At 40.9% G+C, this 26,078-nt stretch overlaps 1 protein-coding gene across 1 annotated transcript in view; it reads left to right on the top strand.

Annotated features, from left to right (window-relative positions):
• Positions 1-26,078, top strand: part of DEPTOR (DEP domain containing MTOR interacting protein) — a 74,867-nt gene that overhangs the window by 36,998 nt on the left and 11,791 nt on the right. Inside the window, exons 5-8 of the mRNA XM_074898501.1 lie at positions 12,262-12,447; positions 13,092-13,226; positions 16,341-16,411; positions 17,085-17,189. Coding sequence (XP_074754602.1) covers positions 12,262-12,447; positions 13,092-13,226; positions 16,341-16,411; positions 17,085-17,189 — 497 coding nt within the window. The remainder of the gene's footprint in view (positions 1-12,261; positions 12,448-13,091; positions 13,227-16,340; positions 16,412-17,084; positions 17,190-26,078) is intronic.

Genomic DNA, 26,078 nt, shown 5'->3' with positions numbered 1-26,078 from the left:
CTCAGCAGTTCACCTTGGCAGGGAAATAATTTTGCCCTTGTCAAGATGGGTTTCTGGGGAGATTCCTGAGGGACAGTGGCCCTGCTCACCTTTATGGATTGCCCCATCCAGTTTTGCAGATTTGTCGCCTGCCCATCCTCTTCTAGCAGACAAGAATACATGCAAAGGGTCTTGTTAGAGAGAGGTTTGAAACTCATGAAGTGACTGCAAATGGGGCACTGGGAATTGGTTGATGGCTGAGGAAATGTCCTTCTCACTCCAAGGTACCATCATCTTCCTCACGCAGCTTTTATCAGGGCACAGGTAACTCAGTGGGGATTTCATACTGATTTGATGGGCAAGCTGGAAGTAAAATAAAACAGAGTGATGTCCTTGAGATTTATCTTTACAAGTGGACATGCTAAGAAAGAATTCTCCTTTGGATTTCACTGATGTGTCTAGGTAGTGTTAGGAATAAAGATGCGGGTACTATCAGAACACAGAGCTGATTTGGGGTTCACCTTAGCAACTGAATACAATCTGTGCATTTTGAAGGGTCATATAATGCTGGCTTCCTCTAAGAAGGGAGCTTGAAATGAAAACCCCCAGTATAGAACCGGAGTTATAAACTGTAAAACGGCAGGTTTGGTATTCTCTTTTTTCCCCCCCGTCTCATTGCATTCCAATTACCAAAAAAAAAAAAAAAAAAAGGATATTTTTCTATCTTTTAGTACAGTAAATTCTTTTCATCATACTATGCACCATTTGTTTTGTATCTCATCAGTAGTACCAAAATGTTACTTGACACTAATTGGCATCCTCATTGGCAGAACCAGCAGAAAGACTCTTGACTGTGCCGGAGTAGAGAATAAAACATTTTCCTACCCTAAAGGCAATCTTTTGCTAGCAGTATTGTTTGATATCCACAATACAGAATAAAAAACCCCTTACTGTACTGGTCTTATGAAGTATTTATTACCTTACCTAAGGCAACAGAAAGTAATAGAAATAGTTGCATCAGGTTGGCAATCTCAGTAGTAATTTTCCAGCCACAACTGAATTGTGCAATTTATTTTTACTGATACTGACTTTCATTTCAATTACTCAGAGAAGCTCTATTCTGCAGCTGAGGTACTGTATTCAAAACAGCTTCCTGACACATTTATCTTCACTTTAATTGGTCAGACACAAACGAGGTTTCACACAGGAAACAAACACTGATGCTAATTTTAAAAAGGAAAACAGTGGTTTAAGAGGAATTGCATAAATGCTGTAAAACCATCAAATGTTTCAGTTTAAAAATAATCTCCGTGATCTCTTTGGGCATATGTAACTATACATATTTCCCCTGCCATGCATGAAAATGATGAAATGTGCTTAAGAGCTGAATTGCTTCCTTCCAAAATCCCACTGGTGCATACAAATTGTAATCCACAAACCACCATTTTCACAAATAGGAACCAGATGTTTGTTCCTGTGGACTGGTACCCCCAGGTATTATGGAATAATAATAATAAAAAAATAAGGTGCAGTATTATGCACTGTATATTTCTTGAAGGCTTGTGTTGGCAGTGTAATTGCCAACACAATCGTTTTTCTGTATTTGTGAACACTGATGGTCTTCCCCAGAATATAGGAATAAAGACTGTGTGAAGAATTATAAACATGGTGACGCACATCCAATAAGGCCAAGGATAAAAGGCATATAGAACACATTTTTCAGCTGTAGAAAACCCCATTTCTACTATGGTGAGGTATGTAGACCTTTGTAATATTAACAGATAAATCTTTCATCTAGGAGACTGGATCCTTCCTAGTTCTTCATATGGAAATGGTGAGAAAGATTAGCTACCGTGGTCAAAATTCACATGCAGCAAGAGAAGAATGAAGTTCTCTTAGTTCTCTTCCAACTCCAGAGTAGATCAGACCAAAGAAAGGATGGGCAGGGGGCAGGCAGAGGACAGTGTGAGCATCCAGTCACAGTCACAGCCCTCGCTCAGTCTGGAAAACAGAGATGCTGAGATGTCTAAGGTGGAAAGAGGGTATCCACAGAGCTCTTTCTAGAATCCTTTTTTTGGCTCATACTTGTGCATGGCACATGTTTGAGCACTTACCCTGCACCTGCAGCCCCAGCAGCAGAGCACCATTGACATGACAGGCTAAGTCCTCCTGTCCTCCTCCAAGGACTCAGGTACGGAAGCTCGGGGTATGGCAAAATGTCTTGCCTGCCTTGCAGAAAGATTTAAGGTCTAGAATTTCAAGTGATAAATACTTTCCATTTAAAAATCTGGTTAATACTGTTAAGAAGAACCTATGCCTTCTTAGGATAGCAAGTTTGAAAGATGAATATTTGCATTTCCTCTGTGGCAGTGACCAAATCATATCACATTTAGAAATACTTTTCAATACGTTGTGGAGTGTAAACACGTATGAATTGCCGGGCACTGCAGACAGTATAGCATGTGCCGCTCTCCTGGTCGAGTCTACAAGAAGTGTGGGTCTTAACCGCAGTGCTCACCTACTTGTGCCAGATCACATTCTCTCTCTTTTGCTGTTGCTCTTTCCCAGGCTGTTGCCTACTTTCAGGTGCGTATGCTTGGTGTTGTTTCCTCTCTGACATCCCTCCAGCACCTTCCCCAGGCTGTGACCGCAGCACGGCTCAGCACGAGGCAGTTTGTGTGGCTGTCCACTCTGCTCCGGGCGGGCAGGATGCAGATTCCCAACCTCAGACCAACAGAGGAACACGTGTGTGATTGTTCTGGAAAGGCCATAGGCTTTGTTTTCCTCAATGAGTGAGGGGTGGAAAAATCTCTTTTGGCTAGCAGGTATCTGCTTTGAAACATTTTATTAGTCCTAGGATTTTATAATGGTAGAAAATATGTGGTAAGATGTCGTAGGCATGATATAAGTGTCTTCTGCCCCCACCCTCCTTTAGAATACCTTTCAGCTTAAAAAAATTTTATTGAGTTAATTGCACTTGGCCAGACCTGGTGCATTCAAGGCAGGCACATGTTCTGCTGACTTAGCACAGAAGCTGGTGCTTACCACCTCTCAAGAGTTAATCTTTTATCAGCAAAATTCCACCCTGCAAATTACTTTCAGAGATGAAAACAAACATTTTGTATTGACATAGTGAGAACAATAAATATTGACATACGCTATCTCACTGTCTCTGCAGAAAAGCCTTAAAACTTATTTAATTTTCACTGTTCTTTGCAAGGACTCTGTACCTTTATCAGCAAAGTTTCTTTTAACGAGGTGATCAGTGCATTTGGTTTTAAGCATCAAGATACATGATGCAGTTGAAAGTTTGTTATAATTGTGGAAGTAGATTAACAATATTTTTGCTTTCATGGGAAAATCTCTCATCTAAAATTGCTGTAAATTGTGAAGTATGTGTTGTTACATTTACCTTAGATGGCCAATTGCTTATGATTAGCTGACATTTCTTACTTTGTAAATGAAAACTTGCCATATATGTGAAATAAGCAATTCTTCCTTAATTTGCGATTTTTCTTTGGAACGTCTTTTCTTCAAATATCAACTGCAAGTAGCAATTTTTAAGTGCCATTGAACCATCCCATAAATCCTTGACTTAAATGGTCATAGGTTTCTTCTCCAAAATTAACACATAGATTTTTTTATGTACTTTTTCTAGTCAATCTAACACCTGGATCACATCAGCTCTTGGATATATCCAAGCATTCATTGTGTATACTCCATGCTAAAAACTGTAAAACATCACATTTTTACAGCCGGTGCCTTAATTTATCTCAGTAAAACAGAAGCCTTCAGTTAGTCTTTGAAGTCTTGCAACACAACTTTGTTTTTATTATAAGCCCGATTCCCCCTGAGCCGATGCCATACAGAGGCACTCGGTTGTTTCTGTGGCAGTTCTTCCCCAGCAGTTCCCATACATAGGGACAGTAACCTCACTCACAGTAATTCAACTGCCTCTGCTAAATCTGAAGACCACTTTGCATATTTTTCGTGATTTTGACCTGGTAGGAAAGTCAGAGAATAAGAACTCTATATGTAATTGTATAATCTTCCAGCTTCCTATTCTATCTGCTTCTCATTGTGCTCTTCTTGCAGTTGTCTTTATCTAAAGCAGGAATGGGTTTGGTTTTTGAAAGATGCACACACTCTATGCATTATGTAAATAACATATGAAGACTTCTTTTCGTATTAACTACCGAATTCTATTTTTCTGACAGAGAATGGGTTTCATTTTTTAACAGCTGCAACAGAAAAAAAGATACCCAGATGGGCCTTTTCATCTTCTGCTTCCCTTGCCTCAGACTGCACTTTCCATACTTTATTTGGAAGCAAAGAAAAGCAATTGGCTGTGTTCTGTAAACTTGCTAAATTAAAGATGATAAATCCTCATATACAAACTGAAAAGACTGCTGAAATGTGTGTGATTCAGCAATGGCCTTTCATACTAGAGTAAGTTGTGTGTATTTGAAAATAGACTGCAAATAGATGGCAAACCTACTGGAATGACAAAATGTGTATAGAAACACTTATCTGCATACCTATTTTAAGGCAGCTGAAATAAAATATTAATGGACTGAGCAGAACATACCACTTCAGTAAGAGCAGGATACTCTGTATTTCAGTTCCCAAGAAACTTTTGACAGTTGTCTATTGTAATCCTGATGCTTTAAAGGCAGTATAAAAGTTGTCTAGACTTTTTTGCACTACATGAATACACCACAGTTCGTTGAAACAGCTCAGAAGACATGGTTCTCTAACTACACCACAGGTTTTTTTCTGGACCTACTTACAGGTCCAGGACCTACCTACTTCTTGACACACTGGCTTCACTCTTAGCTAGGATAAGCTGGAACAGCTCTCTGGATTTTGTATTTCAGGGCCAGGATCTGCCTTGCAGTTTTATATGAGAGGGTCGGTGGAAACTAGAGCTTAGATCTGTTGTCCATTCAAAGCAAATTCCTTGTAATTCAAATGAGAAAAAAATACTACAGTTGCACTGCCAAGAGTATGCACATGCCAGCTGAGTACATTCACAGGTGGTCTTATCTACAGTCTATGTAGCATATATAGATTCATAAAAGGTGGCAATGCAGGTGTTGTATTTATATGGTGCAGGGAATCCAAGATCCAAGGCCCTGTGCTTGCTGAACATCTGTAGTCTCTCTTCCTTGATTTGAGGTAGCTCCAAGTAGGTGGAATTCATCAATGTATAAAAGGAAACTAATCTGAATAGGTACCATTATTAAAATGTTTTGCAGATGCCAGATTAGCTTTACAAAAACAGGAAGGCTTTGAGAGAAGTGGGAAAAGCATTGTCCAGTGCAAAATAAAATGTTGGTTATTCTCCAGCCTCACATGCGTTGGTGCAAGACAGGAGTGGAGGAGAGATGGGCAGGAGTGGAGGGGTCGTGCGGCCGAGGTGGGCAGCGTGGAGCCAGGGTGAGGACCAACAATCTCAGCAGCCGATCAGTGTTTTCCAAGCTCACAGGCTCACCCTTGCTCTGTGAAAACCAAAGTGGACACACACCTCCACTGCTTCTCTGGCAAGGGGCTGACACAGAGCTGGCAAAAGGCCTGAGGCACAGAGGAGACAGGCTCAGCAAGTTGTGTGCTATCGATGGAGAGAGGCATTTTTTTAAGGAACCATTATTTTACAGAGTTGATTTGTTTCCTTCCCGTTTAAACACTGATTCTACTTAGGAGAGGGGAGTGAGGAAGCAAAAGGATACAAGGGCTGGAGCCAGGCCCTTCCCCAGACACACCTTGGGAGCTGGCGGGAGCAGCTTGGGCTGTGCCCTCCTTCAGAGAAACCCGCAGCCCCTGTTACTCCATGCAGCCTACCAGTGTGTGTCTCATCATCCTGCACTTGTTTTCAGTATGATGTCAACTCTTCTGGGGCAATGTCCTGCCACTTCAGAGGTCAAAACTGATATGGTTATCTGTGACTTGCTATATGAAGGCACAGACTATTGCAGCCAGTAATAGTGAAGGTCCAGAATGATCTCCTGCAATTTCAAACTGGGTTTAACGTCATTTTAATAGAGGAAACTACCTCAGTAAAAAGATACAGTATACTTGCAAATAGACTAGGGCTGCTGCCTCATGCAGCAAGAGGCTTGAAAATGTGTTGTGCACCACTGGAAAGAGTTCAGTGCTGCTTTCGTCTTTAAGTGAGGAATGACATGACATACCACTGCTGAAAACTCCATATACTCTGCTAATGCTTTTATAACCTCTTCCTCTTAACCTCAGCACAAGCACACGCTCACACAAACAAACAAGCACACACTTCAACATGTCCTCCGCTCTCTTGGGAAAAGCTGCTCATCCGGCTCCTCGGGGGACTTTGATCTCTTTCCCACCGCTCCCTCAACACGAAGCAGCAGTTCCCCAGCTCCAGCCACAGGCTTGCTTGGTGACAGCGTTGTGTTTCTGGGGATGTGCAGAGCAGCTGGAGTGCATCACTGGATGTGGCCTACTGGGAGCTGCAGCTTTTGGATGGTAGAAAACATTAATCACTGTGGTGAAGATGTACGCAGATTATCAGCACTAAAAATCACAGGGAATTGAAATGATGGGAGGGATCTGGGGGAAAAGGCAGTTATGAAAATGGCCTAATTTTTAAGGCATGAGTCACACCATTTATTAAAATAGGCTTTTGTACTTTCTAAAGCCTCCTTGGCTCTATGAAATTAATGTAAAACTAATATTTCTCTCTCTCTTGTGCATCAGCCTCCTTGTAAAAGAAGAAAAGAAAAGGCTCTTTGAGTCCCTTTCAGATCCTGGGATTTTATGTCAGAATCAGAAGCTGAAAGAAGATTTGCATGGACATTGCAATTTATATTTTATGTATCTGGACAGAAACTGTGAAGCAGCCAGACACATCAGCACCAAAGCTGCAACAGTGGGTGCTGCTCCCAATCAGAGAAATGCCAAAATAAATCTGATTTTTCTCTTCTTAACAGTAATGTAAATGGAGAATGACTAGCTAAAATCTTTGCCAATGAAGTTTGCAAATGCCAGAGATAGATGAAACAGTAAACGAATAATTGAACTCTATTAATTAAGTGGTCATTACCCCAAATAAGTTTTTGTATACTAATGGTTCAACTAGAAGGCAATACATCTAGGAGATGAGAATACAGCCTCTGCTCATTGGTGTGAAGCAATGCTGTGCGGGGGGAAAGGAGGGTGTACAGGGTACAAATTGTTCCCATCTTAGGCTTTTTGTGCAGCACAGTTGTAGTAACTGTTACTATGAGCCTGAGATGTACAAAAAGGACAGCAGCAAGTAAGAGAAGGGGAGTGAGGTTGTAACTGTGAGTATGCTAATAGCTGTATTTTAGGAAGGATAAAGAAATTCTGAAGAGGACTTGAAGAGGCCTGAAAAAATGTCAGATTTTAAGAGGTGTTATTCAGCTGATCAAACATATGTTTGAGAGTTGGCTTCATCACTTCACAGACTTCTTTACAAAGATTTCTGACCAGGCTTTATGTAACTTTCTGATGAAGGTGTGACAAAGTCCAGGGATTAGCAACTGAATTTAAACAAATTCAACCTTGAGATAAATCTTTATTGTCTGGCAGGGAAAGTAACTGAAGGCTTGAAGAGCTCCTAAGGGGAAGAGTAAAGTGGTCATTACAGGCTGCTTTAAAGTACAAGTAAACTGTATTTTTATAAGATTAAATGAGAGTTTTAAAATTCTGTTTCAGGGAGAAATTCTGTGGCCTGTGTATGTAGGATATTAGACTTGTGGGTTGTGACCGTACCTCCAAAATTTTGACAATGGTGACTTTGAATTAAATGTTGGTGCCTTTCCCTCCAGGACCATAAATGCCCTTGTGCACTTGTAAGATTTTGGAGGTCGCCAGTCACCATATTTTTACTTTACTCTCTGGTACATTTCCTTCTGTTTCATAAGGTGTACATCGTAACTTGAACATGTTCCCACACGAGCACTGGTGAATTAAGTTGGAATGAGAAACCCTTGAAGTCACCCCACCTTGCTCTTTACAGCACCCTCATCATGTACAAATACAGGTCCTGATACTCGTCAGCCATGGCCTCACTTTTTAAGACAAACTGAAATGAGTGCCAGTTTGCTTTTCTATGCTGCATTATGAAGGGCAGTGAACTAATTCAGGAGCAGTTAAGTCAATCCCTATCTGGAGGCAGGAACTTCTCCACGAGGGACAGATACCTGGAGCAGGAGAGTTGTCAGCTGCCACAGGTTTATCTGCTGCTGCCTCTGAGTCAACCCTCACGGTAGCTCGAGGTAACAACCTCTAAATTACCTTTAAAGAAATCCTTCCTGAGCAAGTCTGTGCAGTCCTCTCAGCATTCTACACTCAGCTTGGAAAAATTTTTCACTCCCATTTTTCTCTGCTGATTGCAGCAAAACATGGACTGTTAAAGTAGTTGAGCTGAGCTCCCATGCCTTTCACCTAGAAGGTACTAAGCATAACAAAAACAACCCTCTGTGCATGCTCTGTGTCTGGCATTCACATAGTTGTGATTTATCAAGGACGAGGGCATGCTGATTGAAAGTCAGCCACTGAGGAGTGCTTCAGAGGGAGCTTGCACTAGTGTCTACCTCCCTCTCCTCAACCCCTTCCTTCTGATCCATGGTCTGGAAATCCCTCTTTCAACACCGTTCCAGATGGATACATTCTTCCTTAGGCAGAGTTATGGCATGGACATTTCATCCTAACTCATGAATACGTCAGATGATTAAAAAAAAATAAAAGCCCCGTGGGGCACACCAATAATTTTGGTGAGATACTTTGTTTGATGATGTATGTACGAGGAGGCAGTCTGAACTAACTACTCTTGTGTATTTTTTTAGCTTCTTCTTAAATATGCAAAAAATGGTGCTACAAATATGTTATTTTGCTCAAACTGAGGATGCACACTGTAATTCTAACACTCTCACATGCAATGTGAACTATCAGTAGAAATAAGGAAATGAACTATGAAAATGAACGAGTACTCAAGATTTGGTACTAATACAACTTGTCATAAGCATTTTGGCTACAAACCCTTTGTTGTGTAAACCATATACAAATATGTTACAACATGCAGTCATTGGTCTTACCTTTTCCACTTGTATTCATTTATTACCTAAAAATTCACCCTTCCATGGACTAAAAGAATTACAACAGTGATGAATTACTTCACTGTAAGGCCTAAGCTTTGCTATTGCAAGTATATAAATATTACAGTATTTCAGTCAAAACAAGTATTGTTATACTAAAATATATTCAGCTTATTAGCATTAAAAAGTTTACATTATCTAGTTTCATGGTCAGTAATTATTCTCAAATTTCAGAGTGCTTTATGATGTCTGCAACACTAGTGTGTGTTGATTTCTGTTTGTCATAATTTCTGAAGACTGGCAGAGCACTTCAGTTAATGACACAAATAGAACAGAATAGTTTTAATTAAAAACTGTTGTGCCATAATATTTAACTTGAATCAGAAACCATACTGATATTTCTTATATCGCAAATGGTTAGCAACACTAACCCTACTTCCAAGGGTGTATTTCTGGGACCCTCTTTCATTACAGATTATGGACCTGTTGGAGTGGGTCCAGGTGTCTGGAGCACCTCCCCTACGAGGACAAGCTGAGAGAGTGGGGGTTATTCAGCCTGGAGAAGAGAAGGCTCCAGAGAGACCTTACAGCAGCCTTCCAGTACTTGAAGGGGGCTACAGGGAAGATGGGGAGGGACTCTTTATCAGGGGGTGTAGTGAGACTATAAAGGGTAATGGTTTTAAACTTCAAGATGGTAGATTTAGATAAGATATTAGGAAGAAATTATTTTCTGTGAGGGTGGTGAGACACTGGCACAGGTTGCCCAGAGAAGCTGTGTCTGCCCCCTCCCTGGCAGTGTTCAAGGCCGGGTTGGACGGGGCTTTGAGCAACCTGGGCTAGTGAAAGGTGTCCCTGCCCATGGCAGGGGGGTGGAACTAGATGACCTGTAAGGTCCCTTCCAACCCAAACCATTCTATGATTGTGTGAATCCCAGTAGCAAGCTGAATAAGTAGAGCTTGTCTTTTTAAGTTTCAGGGAACTCTTTAAGATGTCATTAAAAAAAGAAGAGGAAGGGTTTTTTGTGTTTACATCAGGTTATTCTAATAATGTGGTAGGATATTGCTAGATATTCCTACTAATTGTGTTGGTGATCTGAAAATGAGACTGGTAGCTGTGAACACCTACATACTAACTCTGCCTCTGATAGCAAATCCTTTTGTGGATATAGGCAAGTCTCCAAATGTATTCTCCTTTATTTCTGTTCTTCAGAAATAGTGATTGTTAGTAAGTGTTATTTAATAGTATTGCATACTATATGTGTCCAAAAAGAGGAGCACAGCAGCACTGTGTGCCTGCAATAATTAACGTGTCAGAACACAGTAATGAATTGCTTGCAGTGCTAAATTTAACGTAGCAAAGCCATTTTGCTCATGGAGGATGCACATGGCTGATTTGAGGAAACAACAGTTATCAGCACAAGCACGTGCAGTTCAGAAAGCTCCCGTGTCCTGATTATTCCTTGTGTCCCAAAGGCAAAAAAGTGCATTTGTACAGTGTTCCCTCTCTGACAGTGGCCCAGGCAGGCAAGAGACATGCTTCTTTGCAATATGGACATATGGTCTGACTCCACATGGCAGTTTCTGTATCCATATGGAGGCCTGTGCCCTGAGGATCAGGTCTAGGACAGACGTCTTCATTATTGTCTGGATGATTTGACATCCCTGGCATAAATATACTGAAGAAGGTGGCTGGGCTATTCCTTCAGCTCACAAGCATCAAATAACATGCTGGCAATTCATGTCTAAATACAGCCTTTTTTACAAGGCTATCATGTATGTGGTGTACTTCTGTGGGGTTCATGGAGGGCAGTCTGAGACACATAGAGGTATTAAGAAGGGATGAGAGCAAGAAAGAGTGTGTTGGGGATGAGGACGAAGGGAAAGCAGGCCAGCAGGCCTCCAGCCTCTGGATCTGGTGTAGCACCTTGGGCTCTGCTGCGGCACCCTGGGCTCTGCTGCTTTTGGACCCCACACATTGGGCAGAGCAAAGAGCAAGGCAAAAGTTAGGTGTCTGCAGTAAGAAGCTGGGGCCAAATAACTGAGTCATGTACTCAAAGACTTGACTGACCCCTGAGTGCATATCTGTTTACACTTTACATATAAATACGTGTAACACACCAGTTCTTATGATTCAGTATTGGAAGAAATGCAATTTATAAACCTGGTAAATCCAGAATCTAGATCCTTCGTGGAAAAGGCCAACTGTGGGAAATCATTTCTGTGAAACGTGACCACAGGAGCTAGGTGAGGATGGAGAAAGTGCAGCCAAAACATCTACTGCAGCTATTTAAGACACTGCAGTACTAATGCAGGGCGTATTCCAGAGGGCTTTCCTGCAGTCAAGCCCTGAAGGAGTAAGAGTGCTTTCAGGTACTGGCACAGATCTCTGTCCAGCTGCTGCATTTTTCATTAAGATGCAGCATCAGTGGCAGCGAACACGCAGACGTCATGGCGGTGCTGCAGTCCGCAGGGTAGGCTCGGCGCTCTTGCTCTCACACCAGTCACCTGGGATTTGCTCTCAGTGTCAAAACAGGTTGTAATTAAGACTTTTGTTCATTATGTAAGAAATGATTTTTGGCTATGTGCCTGTTCCCAAACCTTGCGTATCCGTGTGAAGCAGGGGAAGTGGCCTACAGGAAGTGTCTGGGACACGGTGTCTGTGGTGAAAAAGACAGAGGAAATACACAGGTCTTGATTCTTTGCTGCACTGTAGCTCTGAACAAGGTAGTCAGTAAGAGCTCCCAGGGGCTGCCCTGGACTGATGAATTTACAAAAAAAAATGATGTAAGGAGCTAAGTCTGGTCTGTAGTGACCAGCAGCAGAAAATGGCATACAGAGGAAGCACACGTGGAGATGGACCATTATGCAACCTGTCACAGAAAGATAAAGCACTTCCATTTCCACTTGACAATACGAAGTGCTTGTCATTAATCGAAGTAGTGTAGAAGATTCCTCTCAGCAGTGGCCACTAAAGTCCCTACTTTGTTATCGATGCTATAAAAGCATGTGTATTGAAGGTGCCTGTGTGAAGCTGTCCACCTTCCTCATTTTTCTGAGTCTGCAGAAGGGAGGGAAGAGCTCTGGGTGTTGCTTTCTTACACCAAGTTGTGCAGGGCACGCATTGCAGATAGGTATGCTCTGATTTCAGTCCTACCAGGCATAGACTTTCTATTAATTTCTTTTCCTAGTGTCCAACAAGCACCATTTTATGGACAGCAACTTGCTCTACCAGTGCAGAATGAATTTCCGCCGGCGACGGCGATTAATGGAGCTCCTCACTGAGAAGTCTCGCTTGATGCCAGAAAGCCATGACAGCCCATTTTGCCTGCGCAAGCAGAACCATGACAACAGAAAGCACACAAGTTTTCTCTCAGGTGACTCATCAGCTATACTGCTGTCTGTAGGGTGACTCCATGTGATGGTAAAAAATCCTTTTCGGACAAGGGGTGTTTCAGTGTTTGTCTGAAAAAAAGCAGGGCTGGGTATCATGTGTCTTTCTTCATAGGGGTTGTCCATCCACTCAGTTTACCAAATCTTTAGCTTCTGGGGGTGGTTTTGTATCTGTATCAATAGCATTTCAGATGCTGATCAAAGTTTGGTGTCCATGAACAAACAGAACAGGTTAAAATCCCCCAAGTGCAAAATAACTTGTCATACATTCTATGTGGAGTTTTCAAGATGAGTAAAAGTGAGGGGAAGGGGCCCTGCAGCGTTTGTTGTACAGCAATATCTAGTAACAACTGAAAGAATAAATGTGAAGTAAAAGGAAAACTGGAAAAAGTTACTTCCCTGCATTGAAATGCCTCCTAGAAGACACTGCAATGGGAGCAGTTCAGCTGTTGCATTAGCTACAGCATTATACTCATACGGTGACTCTTCTAACTATGTAGAACACACTAACCCCTTCCCAGTGTTGTCAGTAAAAGGATGGCTTGGTGCTATTGTTTTAAAGAAAGCACGGAAATGGGTTAATCATTGATACCAGTCCCCTTTCTCTCTGCATTTTCTCTCTTTCTAGTGAGTCCCACCAAAGAGATAAAGATTGTGTCAGCAGTACGGAGGAGCAGCATGAGTAGCTGTGGCAGCAGCGGGTACTTCAGCAGTAGTCCAACGCTCAGCAGCAGCCCCCCTGTCCTCTGCAACCCCAAATCTGGTGAGCACCGGCATTGCTTATGATGCACAGGAGCCAGGGCGCAGACATCTCTTTGGGGAGAAGGCAACGTGAAGAATGTCTAGCATTGTGTCTAAGTTTATCTTTTCAAGGATACATTAATACACAGTGTCACAGGTTTTGTAGACCAGAGGGGACTATTATCATCTAGCCTGAAGTCCTGCTGAACACAAGCCAGACGTCTGCCTCCAATAATCTCTGCATCAAGCCCATAATTGTGGTTTGAGCTGCAGTTTATCTCTTAGGAGGACATGCAGTCAGAGGCCCAGATTTGCCTCTTTCTTGCCAAGCTCTGAACCGATTCAAATCTCCTCCTAGAAACATTCCTTCAGTGCAAGTCAGAGGAGAGTTTAACTATCCAGTGGCCGCTTGAGTTGCTATGAAATGATACAACTCAGAAAACATCAGCCTCTATAAAAAGGCAGCATTGTTTCAGCCTGTCAGCGACCATTTCAACATTTTCATTTGTTTAGGTCTTACACCAGTCTGTTTAGGAAGGTAAAAGTAGTTTTGAAGCTTATTTTCCTTTTGAAAGGATTTCCTATCCCACGCCAGAAGGTTAAACACACCCATTCTTCCACAATTCACTTAAAATTGTTCCTTACTGTACATCTGGGAAGGGAAAAACAAACCAGGATAGATATTGTTTCGGCCTCTCTGTTTCCCTCAGAAACAGACCTGAATTTCAAAGCAGAGTCCCTGCTGCCCTTTGTTCTCCTTATTATTTCAAATTTACCGGGTCTCTGCTGATAGTGTGGGGAGTGTTGTGCAATGGGAGAAGGCTTCAGTGGATGTGTGTAAGCTTTGCTTTCAAAGGGATGCTGGCATTTGAAGTGATTACTAGAGAGTGCCTCAAGCACTATATGAATCCTGTTCAAAACGTTGTCAATTTACTCTGGAGATGAGTGAGCTAAAGTGCATTTCATTCCTGCTGTGCAGACTGGCCATCAGAAAGAGAGGTGTAGTTATGGGGGTATTTTCTTTCTCTCTCCTTTTAGCACATTTCCTTCCCTCTCCTTAGGGTCTGCTGGAATTCAATATGAGGCTCTAAATTAAAATAATTTGAAGGAATCAGTAGGATTGCATGCCCAGAACCCTTAATCCTCTACACAAGACCTGCTGTCCAGGCTGGGGAAATGCTCTCAGTGCTGGTGGTCATTGCATCCCTGGAATACGTTGCTCTTGTGCATGCGGCACCACCTGATGTGTTTACCCCTCTGTGCAATGGGTTTGTGCCTATATGAAGAGTGCCACATTATCACATTTTGGCAGAATATCTCTCAGGTATACTTCCCAGAAATGCTGTGATAGATTTTGTATGGGGAGCTCTTTGGCCCCAGTACATCATTAATTACATCCTGGAAACTTTTCTGGGACAGATGAAACAGCATTTATGCACTGCCCATAAATGTGTGTTATCTGAAGTATGCCAACTATTCTGTTCATTTATGGTTTTGATTATATGCGAAGTGGCAACCCATGAGTAGTGAGAACAAATTTATTTTCATGCAGTTGATTACACAACACTGGAAGAAAAAGGATAGGCTGATGTTACCCTTGCATAAATCCTTTATTTTTTAAGAGAAATTCTCCCTTAGGACTACTTTTCAAACTCTGAATAGCTTTAACAGACTCATATTTGAAAGAAGACAGCAATGGGCTTATAAACAGACTTATTTTAAAGAATTATGCAATGTAAGGTAATTTCTCCCATAGCACAAGTACAGATCCATATGTCATCTCACTTAGGTTAACAGAAGGCTGTCAGATGTAGATGTTATGGAGGAATTCTTAATACTCTGCTGGACTATAAAGTGATTTTTTTCACAAATAGTTTCCTGCTATCCAGACCCGGAACATGTCACTGAACCAGAACATGTCACTGAACTGCGTGCTAATAAGCACAAGACAGAGGTATATGTATTGTCAGAAGAGTTCTCTTGCAGACAAACACTTAAAAAAACCACCAGGTCATGACTTGGCCAGTCATGCAGAAAAAAAATCATCAAACAAAAAAAATTTCTGGAGGTATAATGAAGGGAGGAGCTCAAGGGAGTCCTGCATGGATGATTTACCCGATTCTGACTTGTCGAATGAACATAATCATTCAGGTTTTTCATGTTGACTAGGCATGCTCTGCAAAGTGTCATGCTGGCTAAATGACAGGTTGTCAAAATCCATGGGAAAGACAAAAAAACCCATATTGGTTTGTATGCTAGAATTCTCCCTGCTTCCATGAATGTCATTAAGAAACTTGTGAATGTCTTCGAACACCATCTGTGAGAAATTTTATCTTCCACCTGTGACTGAAAAGGCAGACATCACCAAAATTATTTATCACTAAATGAAAAGCAGCCATAATTTTAGAGGTGAAGCGGGCAGATACAGTGAACAGCATATATCTTTCCATTGTCCTCCATTTTTTGAAGCATTTGTAGACAAAGAAATGGTACACAGAATAGTATCGATTTGATTTGGCAGAACTTTAAATTTACCTTGTTCAGGGGAAAATTATTCCAATGCATAGCAAGACAATGGAGAATCACCTGCAGAAACTCACTGGTATTTCCTTTCATGTAAAATCCCAGTCAGCTCTAGGTTACCTAGGCTGTCCCTGGATCAGATGGCGTTAGATATCAGTGCCTACAATTGCAGAAATCTCTTTGTTAGAATAATTCTTGACTCAAGCAGAATTTTCTTATTACTTAATTCTGTGATTCAAACCTAACTCATAAAATAGCAGAGACCACCCAACATGCACAGAACGAGCCCTGAAGAAAAGCTGCTCAATGTCAGGAAGGTTAGTCACTCGTTTCAACACTGCAACAGCCACTTCTGATGTTTGTGGTAGTGTTTAGCGTATCTTGATTGCAGGCAAAAAATGCCCTGATTTTCCAAAGATCTCATAATTTGTACTCAGAGTTATTCTGCTGTTTCTTTCCTTGGCTCTTTTACTACTTTCAAGCAAGTCTGCAAGAACTGAAAGATTGTACGGGAAATGTGACCAAAATGATGTATCCCAGCACTGTATCTTACTTATTAGGAGAAACTCCAGAGGAATGTTTATATTGAATACTCATTTATGTACCTCCACAGTACTGAAGAGACCTGTGAGTGCTGATGAGCTCTTGATGCCTGGAGCCCCATACGTAAGAAAAACATTTACGGTATGTCTCCAGTATAATTTTTTTTTTTTTAAATTTTCTGCGTGTTGTATGCATAAAGTAATCTGAACAGACATTTTCTGATGGGATAATCAGAGCTTATTTGCATTTGCTAAGGTTTGTACTTTAAAATCCCAAACTCCGTTATCAGTACTTCCACACATTTCAGGTCTGATTCTGCACTTGTTTATCCTGTCTTTATGCCAGTGTAGTACTGCTGACTTAAATGGACTGTAAAATTACATAAAGCAATTAACATTTATTAATTGTTATACAAACTCATCTAGACTTTGTGCTCCTGGTAATACTTGCTCTGCAGGAGTGGATTACCCACCCAAATTGAAGTTTTCTACTTAGGTCTTCCTAGACTATGATGGGACAGAAATTTTGATTCGTATTAGACAAAGCCTTTCTGTAAAGACATTTTTGAACCTAGTGATTGGAAGCATTGTTTCTAACAGCCTCCTAGTTCCACAAAAGAGGTTCATTAAAGGCAAGAAGAATCATTTGGATAGAGCCTTTCTCTTGAGTGATATAGCAGCCTGTACACAATGTGCTTTACTAGGTGTTGGAAGTAGAGAGATGTTGAAATTATATCTTCAACCATTTATCTATTACTCCCTTGAATTTCATGGATCTGCTTGAAGGTGACCACATCCTTCTTTCCACTTTTCAGATCGTTGGTGATGCAGTGGGCTGGGGCTTTGTGGTGCGGGGGAGCAAGCCCTGCCACATCCAGGCTGTGGACCCCAGCGGGCCTGCAGCCGCGGCTGGGATGAAGGTGGGTTTTCAAACCAGGATGATTTACCAGAAGTATTTGTCCTGCTCATTGAAGGTCTTGGGCTGCCTGTACTTGAGGAGGGAGAGGTGCTTTTGTTTCCAGGGTTGAGTATCTTTGTCTCAGTGTCAGGCATTTGTGAACAGTGAGTTCTGCTGCCTTTCACTCTCCTCTTGTTTCTTTTCTAATGTCCTTGAGATTCTTCAAGCCCTTTTTCCTTATGAAGCTTGTTTATCCTTTCCAAGTTGCTTTCTTGACCTTTTTCCTTTCATGGGGTTTCTTTGGGTTTTTTTTCATTGTGGTGGTGTTGTTGTTTTGGGTTTGGGGGGATTTTTTTGTTTATCTTGACCTTTTTCCAACTCTGCACAGTTTTAACTTCCCTCTTTTACTTTGCAATTTATGTGGTTGCTGGTGTGCAGCTTCTGGACATTACCTATATAGGAAGAGGCAAAGTCAGACATACCTATTGAAAGTGAAGCTAGCATAACCTATTGTTCACTGTAAAGCAGTTAAGATTCAAGACATTTCAGAAGGAAGCATATAGGATACTTTAATATTTCATAAAGAGCTGAAATAGTTTCATACGTGATTTAAGAATAAATAAATACAAATTCCATATGAAGACTTTTGTACTGCTAATGCAGAGCCCATTGACTCACCTGCAGGTTTGGATGACATCCTGCGTATATCTGTGAATTAATGTCCTGTACAGTGGGAAAAATAAAAACAAAACATTATGCCAAGTACAGATAAAAGCAAGAAAGGGAAATTAGCTGCGACACTTACTCCAACGTCCAGGCTGAGCCAGACACAATGATCACATTATCAGTTTGTGTCGTCTTCTATTGTATGGTTAAGAACACAGTTGAAGGTTTCAGATGTATTCCACACGCAGCCCAGTTTGCCATGAATTTTGCCCTGCCTTCTGATACATCTCCCTTTCCCATCACACTCACCCCAGCTGCCTCTTGCCTATATATTCACACTCACCAAGCTGGATGCAGTGCGTGCTGCCACGAGTCCAGGGATGGGCATCCTGCCCATCACATGATGCCAGACCTGCCGTGGCACCCTCCTTAGCAAATGCACTACAGGAGTTTCTCCTCTCCAGCTGCTGGGGTTTTTTTAAAATGAAACCTACAAGGATGTACTGACTTTGAAACATTTACTTTTTTTGAGCACAGGCAAGAAAAACCCCTGGGAGGGGGAATGGCAGCTGCAGAGCCTGTTGGTGCACAAGGCCCTGACACATTCTGCTGGCAAATGTCTTGACTCCTGAGGGAGCTGGAATTTTTAATGCATTTTATACAATACTTAAATATAATATACAATTACAATTTTTATATGAAGAGTATAATTTTCAAACAGTAATCTTGCCTAAAATTTAAAGGACTTAAATTTTAAAATAATGAATTTATTCATGTGTATGATCTAGATCCTGAACTTGGGAGTTACTTTACAGTATCGTTTAGTCTCTGAATATAACAGCTAGCAACAAAATAGATCTATTCTGAAACCTGACTTGTAAAAATAGCACTATGGTGTCATATGTATAATCTTAGAGATTTCACTTCTGCACTCGGCAGCTTAGAGCTGAATATAGTAGGGCTTTGGTTTGTTTTTACTTTTGGTTTCATGCTGGCAATCCTGTGACTACATACTAGGATGTTTCAGTTAAGCTGGGTTCTTCTGTATTTCACCTCTGAAACTGGTTTTATGTACCAAATTATGCCCTTGTATCTTTCATTCATGCTCCCCATGCACTCATGTACTCTGATGGAGTCACAGAGGTTTACCTGAACCATTCAACACATGAGAATGTAAAATAGTCCATGGTCCTGAGGGGAGCAAGCAGTATTTTAAACAGTAAAACTGGTATATATGTCCTCGAATTTGCACAAAGGGCAGATCTGATTATTTGCAAAGATGCTAACTTTATATAAAGCTTTTCAGAGCAGAATTGCACATGAAACATTATGGCAGTACTTTAGATGAGTCCCTGTTTAGACACCAAAATCGACACCCCATTTTCAGAAACACTGAATACCTTTAGCTCCTGGTGAAGAAATGCCAATTTTCTTGGAAAATAAGAGGTTTTGTTGAGGTGTTCCCATGGCAATAGGTATGTAAATTATAGTGCAGTATTTGAAATTTTAAAAATCTATGTCACTTAATCCATCTGTTTACAGAATCTTCAATCTGGCAAATCTAAAGGAATCATATGACAGGCTTTATATGACAGCTCCTTGAAAATAAACCTTCCCCTGTGTGGAAGCTGCAGGAGGGGCACTTTGAAAATAGACTTTGGGGCATGGTAACTTCTGGTGGGCTGGTGCAAGAGGCTTTTGTCTGCCAGTATTGCTCTGAGCACTACACCAAAGAAGTGCTAACAAGGAAAGTTGGCTATGATGAAAAGGGCAAGAATTTGAAGAAGAGCCAAGACTTGGCGTTGCAGTTTGTAGAAAAGTTCTTGGCAGTAGCAGCAGGGTTTTTCCTCCTAAGGAGATGTATCCAGTGTAATCGTTTTTGGAAGTGTCTTTATTTGTAAAGCTTGTGATTTTACCTCTGTTGGAGAGCACTATATTCCCGTCTCCGCATTACACTGGACAAACTGTTGAGAGAGGACTGCTGCCTACAGTCTCATTTTAGGACCTCAGTTTGTGCACTTAATACTCTACCATGTATTTTATAAAGCAGTAAACATTACAGGCACAACCTACCTGGAAGACTCTGGTGGCTTGCTTTCAGTTTGACTTTGGCTGGGGTCCTGCCCTGTTCCAAAGTGCTGTGAATTGGGAGTCTGAGTCAAAATCTCAATGGGCTGGGGATGGAGCTCTGACCACACACAGCAGCTGTGGCTGGGATGCACAGGTCTCTGTCTCACATGTGCACCTCTGCGTGGCAGCACTTGCCATCTCCTTATGCGTGACATCTTCTGGGGAAATTTTCAGACAATTTAATTCGGAGAAAATCCCTGCAAGCATGGTCTGCTGAAGAGGTGTGAGAGGGTGTTATGTTTTTTGGCTTTAAGTCTTGATACCTCTTCTGGGGCTGGTAAATAGGATTAGTATTTGCAGTCTGAGGTTTCAAGTATGAAGCTGAGAAAATAATTTAATAAATATCTTGTAAATTAGCTTTATTAAAGTATTTTTAGACAGGGTTTGTTGAAGTGCAGTTGCCTGTGACAGCCTTGCGAAGAGCGTGGTTGCTGTAAGCCCATTAACAAGTGGGAGCTGGAGGCGACACAGGGCTATGAAAGGAGTCAGTGTTGCGATGCGTACTTCTAAGTTATTTACAGCTCTGTTTTGCTGTCTGCTGTTGTCAGCAGTGGAAGACAGGGACAGCAGGATTTTGAAGTTCCTAGGTTGCTTTAATATTCAGTATTGACTGGCTGTAGAATTTGGGTCTCTGAGGATGACACTGCTAAATATTTCCAGTTGTTGTCAGGAAAACTCTTTTTCCCCCTTTTTTCAGTGTTTTACTCTATAAATTAATTTCTAGTTTTAAGGTACAACTATTCTTTGAAAAGTTACACAACTTGACTTCAAACTAGTGACTTAAATTTTGCATCACATGTTGATTAGTGTGACATCACTGCAACAGAGTGTGACAAAGCAAGCAGACATAGCTTTGTGTGAGGCTTGTGAAAGAAATAAATTAATCACTCATTTTGCTGATTATCTGTTCTTCCCTTTGGTTGGATAAATCAGTGTCCAGCTCTAACCTTTGAGGAATGCTAAAGAATATCTGATTCCTTAAACTGATTTTGAGCAAATTTGTGTTTGTAGATTTTATGCTTAAGGTCTTTGTATCATACAAATTGCCAGTAGTCACTCAAGCTTTTCTATCCTGTTCTAGTTCTTCATTTCAGTTAGTAGCAGGGAGTTGGAGGACTACATATGGTCACTGGTACTAACCCCTTCTGTTTTGAGCTCTGATTGTGGCATACAGCCAGGACCATTTCAGCGTGGTTCTGCTCTCCTTCTGATCTTTAAAAGCTGGCAAAGGGAGGAGGTCAGCCTCATAAATTTTCTGCCTGTGCTATCGTCTTCTGCATTCACAAATCATTATTTCAGGTCCAGGTTCTCAAATGATTTCACTAGCAGAATAAGAGCCAAATCTCAAGTGTAACTGAGCAACCACTGTCTCATGGAGCAGATTGCTGTCAGGTTCATTGAGGTCATCATGCCCGATCTCCCTGAAATTATCTGATTAGTCCAAAGAGTCCAAATACTGCCACAATCACAATATATTACAGCGTGTAATATAAAAGGACTAAAAGCTATGGATTATAAGATGCCAAGTGGTGGGAAAACCAACCCAAAAACATGTGACATCAGAGGAATTGCCAATGCCTTAGATTCCTGCAATAGGAAGAAATTTGAACTGTGAGGTTCTTGGGAGGTTGAACGTACCCCGTGCTGCAGAGAAATGCAAAACCCATTCCATGGTCCTTGCCAATTTGACCTCAAACCTGGTGATTGCTTAACTGTTTGACAAGCAAGATAAACCAGTCTAAAAATCCTAAAAAAAAAAAAAATTCCCCCAGGAATAGTGGATATGGAAAGTATCCCATTTGTGGCTGTGGTCAGACTTCAGTGTTTTACAGGATAGTGGGAAAAGTAGAGAAGCTTGTACATTGTCAGTGAGAAGATTCTTTGTAGCTCCTAAAGGCATCTTAGTGGGAGCTTGAAGACTGGTATTTTATATTGTATAAATAAGGCACAACAAACATGCCTCCATTTAACCCTCCATGAAGTTAGGAAAGGGAATATACCTCAGTGTTTGGTACTGGGGAGATGCTTCAGTGCTAGTTGAGGTATCTGAAGGGTACTTACACTATCACATGTGACTGAGCTTTAAATGAGAAGATGAAGTAGGTTTGGATAAATATTTATACTGTGCACTAGCATATGGTGTTGTTGAAGCAGATGCAATTCAGTCTTAGAATTCTTATCTTATACCAACATGTTACTGATTGTAGAAAAGCATAAATTACACGAGTTGCCATCTGTTTTTAATTACAGGCTGAAAACACTGAGGCAGGTTGGTATTTTCCTTTAGCTGTGTTATCAGCTGGCTGCTGAATTTGATAATTACATTAGAGTGAATTCAGAATGAATGTATTTGGTAATGTGAACACTCAAAAAAAGTTGCTGACAAAATGCTTTCATAGCTTGTCCATAAATAGAGAAGCAGCAGAACTAAATGCACATAGCACTGCATGCGATGAATGCCACTACTGTAGGGCTTGAATATAAATGTATATATAAGTTTCAAACATGTCTCCATAAGTGAGTGCCTAATTTTCTGATAGTATTTAATTATAAACTATAATGTAAAGGCCCATGCTCCTCCATAGAAATCTGGAAGCTGTATTCAAGCACCTATGACTTTAGAGAAATCCAATTTTAAGAAATAAAATTTCATATTTTACCATAAAAATAAATTCTGGTTTTGCAAAACCAAAGAAAATTCAAACAAAGCTCTGTGTTTCACTTTTATTCAGCTGTAACCAGACCCTCAGATTTTTTGTGCTACTATCTATCACAGAGATTGGAGAGAGTGAGCAGAGTAAGGTAGCCATTATCCTTGAACATCTTGTAAATCTTGCTCAAGAAGAGTGAACGTGTTAGGATGTGTTAAGAGCATAGTAAGAATGTAATGGTCAACAGTTTTGATACTTTTTTTTAATTTGATCTTTAGTAGAAATCTTTCTAAAAGGCTCTAAAGAAAAATTTAGTTGACAGATGTGCTAGTAGCATGATGATACAACAGAAGTTGGAAGAGATCAAATATTTCTGAATGTGAAAATACTCTGCCATTGAACTTGAAAAAGGATTAGTGGTTGGTTGTCCTTGACAACTGTTTAAGAGCATGTATAGCAGTCACTGTATTTTCCCACTCGATGCATGAATCTGTGCCTGGGTGTTCCTACGCTATGTCTGCCTTCTCCTTTTGGTCTGTGGTCATCATTTTCTCAAGGAATTCGCTGGTGAGCTGTGGTGATGCCTCTGCAACTGACCCAAAGTTTCTATTTCCAGTGAGTGTGTTTAACCTCAATGTAGCTCCCAATTTTTTTAGAGTGAGTCCTGTTAGCACTTTTCAATAGGTTGGACCTACCTTAAAACCCTGTTACTCTAACTATACTGGGATTATTGCCATCAACATGATCATAATAACAGTTCTATGAGTACTGGGCAGGAAACTTCATTACACCCATCTCCTCTTGTCTGAGAGTTTTGTGAATTCAGCCCTCTCACCAAACTAGGGTCTTCTCTTATGGAAGGAAAATGTGATTTTGGGAGCTGCATTGTGTGTCACTGCCAGAATTTTGTCTGGTTGCCAAAAGGAGACGAGGTTTGGCAAATCTCTTCTTTGCTTTCATTACAGAATACTACAAGTGCAACAACAGAGTCCTTATGTCCTTGATCATCCTTGCATTAGCACAGTGTCTTTAGGTTGATTGAAATCATAAAATGTTTTCTCAGCAGTTCCTCTTTCTCCTTGTCACTGGGAATCCCAGTGCAGCATTGGCATTGGATGAGCTGCTAATCAGTCTCTCCTCTGCCCCTTTGCTGCACCAGCTACTCGGTTCTGTTTTATTCCTTTTCCGTGGTGGAACCCCTATCATTGTTGGACCTCTCTGAGTGACAGGAGACTACCTTAGAAACACTCTACCACTGGCCTGCTGGTTGAAACTGCCCCATGGTGGCCACATGGAAGACACAACTTGGATTTGGAGTCTCTTCTTTACCTTGTCACATATTCACTGACCATTTTCCTACCAGAATACACAGATATTCTTGTAAAGTACTGTGAGGTTAGACAGATGGAAAATGCCATAATCAAGAAGTTTGATGGGTAGATCCATATTTGTAACAGTACAAATGAATACAAGTCCAGGTTTGCTAAAGTGTTCTTGTGTTTCCTGGAGCTGTTGTTCACAGTGTATGGTTTAGGTTTCCCAGTCTCAGAGCAACACATAGATCCAAATGTATAGACTGGAGCTACCAACTCCCATGCAGCAATGTTACACCAGCACAGGCTGCACTGAGTTTCAAAATTCAGTCTGTACAACTCTCCTCTTGCTAAGCCATCCTCCTCCTCCTCCTGATGAGGAATTTATGTTTGTATCAACTCCAGATACTTTTTGTGATGTACCGTCCTGCCATTCCTCCCCAGATTGTAACTCTTCTGGGGGTGAGTAGAGGCTTTCTAATTCCAATAGCACCATATTCCAGTCTCTGCTAGTCTTTACCAAAATTATCCTCTGTTCTGCTCTGTTTTCCACTAATAAGCTATTAGACTCTTAATATGACATTCTGGTTCTTTTATAGCCATGATAAAGCTCCCGTGGTCTTTGGGAATGTCGAAATTTCATCCTACATTCTACTTTTTTTTGGTGGATCTCCATTTTTTCTGCTCATTTCCTTGGTTGCCTTGCTCTTTCCCCATGGAGTTGTTTGAGGATCAGTTTGTTTTGAAGACATCTCTTCTGAGGCCATAATACTTCTGTTGAAGTTGTTTTGGATGGTTAAGTGAACTCTGCCCTTGTGCAGATGCCTCCAAATGCACAGTCACCCCCAAGTAGATGGGGTGTGGGACTGTGGTCTCTTGTATGGACCGTGGGCTTCTGTTCTCCTAAGTCAGTAGACATAAAATCAGTTAAAAAAATCAGACAGCTTTATACTGGACTAGAGACTAGGTGCTTGCTGTGACTATCAGGGACTGTTCTATGATAAAGAAACCATAACTCTGCGCATGAAAAGTCACCCCCCGAAGTATAAGGGGAAAGATCCACTTCCATGCAGATGGGCAGTGCAGTGCTCAAATGTCATTCCAGCAGCATGTAAACTGCAAACACCCAAAAGAAGACAGAAAAATTATTTTTATGATTTTCAGTCCTGTTTTTGAAAAACAGCATCTATGTTACTCACTATAGAGAAAGGAATGAAGGCAGCGGGAATTCCTAGGTGAAATATAAAAGGAGTGGGTACAGATTTTGAGTAAAAATTTCACCTTTAACAGTGAATTTCCCCCCCGCAACTTACAGGACACAGGTTTAGCAAGGTCTTCCTTGCTTATCCCAGACCTGAATTTTGGCCTGCAGAACAGTATTAGATTTCCAATAACTGTGATTTTTTTCTAAAGTCTTTTAACAGAGAGAGTTTCACTGGGCAATAAAATGGCTTTTTTTTGTTCGTTTACAACTGAAGCCTTATGCAAATACAGAAAATTTTATAATACCTCAGAGCTCTTTATTCTGCATTCACAATGATATAGTTGACATTAGAATTGAACTTGTTTGTAGGCCAGTTACCTAAAGTGCTGTTGGGCAACAAGGACCTACTATACTTGTGTCTGTACATTGGTTCCTTGGCATCAAGAGCAAATACAATTCAGAAAAAAAATTTGTCTGCAGGTTTGTAATCGGAGGTCAGTGGATTTAAAAAAATTTAGTCACATTATTTTAATAAAAAGTAAGTTTAAAATTCTTTTTGAGTAAGTGGTGTTTTATGGCAGGAAAACCCAGATATCTGAACATAGTGCATTTATGAAAGTACTTTCTTGATTGTTTGTGAAGTCTTACAGCTGTAGCCATTCAGAAGGAGAGAAAGCAGTCTTGCTGTCAGCTGCACTGTAAAACAGGGCTGTGCTTGTATTTTGATACAGCATCCAAATTCCAGAGTGATCTGTAGCCCATTGAACGACAAGATCTAGTGCCTGCCAGAACAGCTGGGATCTTACCCTTGATCAAGCTTTCTTAGGCTATTGCAGGTCACTCTTAGTAGTTAGTCTCTAAAGAGAGGACTATTATCTGGAAAACTTATCTGCAGAATGGCTGAAATCTTACAAAGTGTATCCTAAGTGTTTATAAAGACATGAAAT

Source organism: Athene noctua, chromosome 2 (assembly GCF_965140245.1).
Source record: "Athene noctua chromosome 2, bAthNoc1.hap1.1, whole genome shotgun sequence".
In the NCBI taxonomy this organism is placed as follows: Eukaryota; Metazoa; Chordata; class Aves; order Strigiformes; family Strigidae; genus Athene; species Athene noctua.
This window is presented reverse-complemented; position numbering and strand designations above follow the sequence as displayed.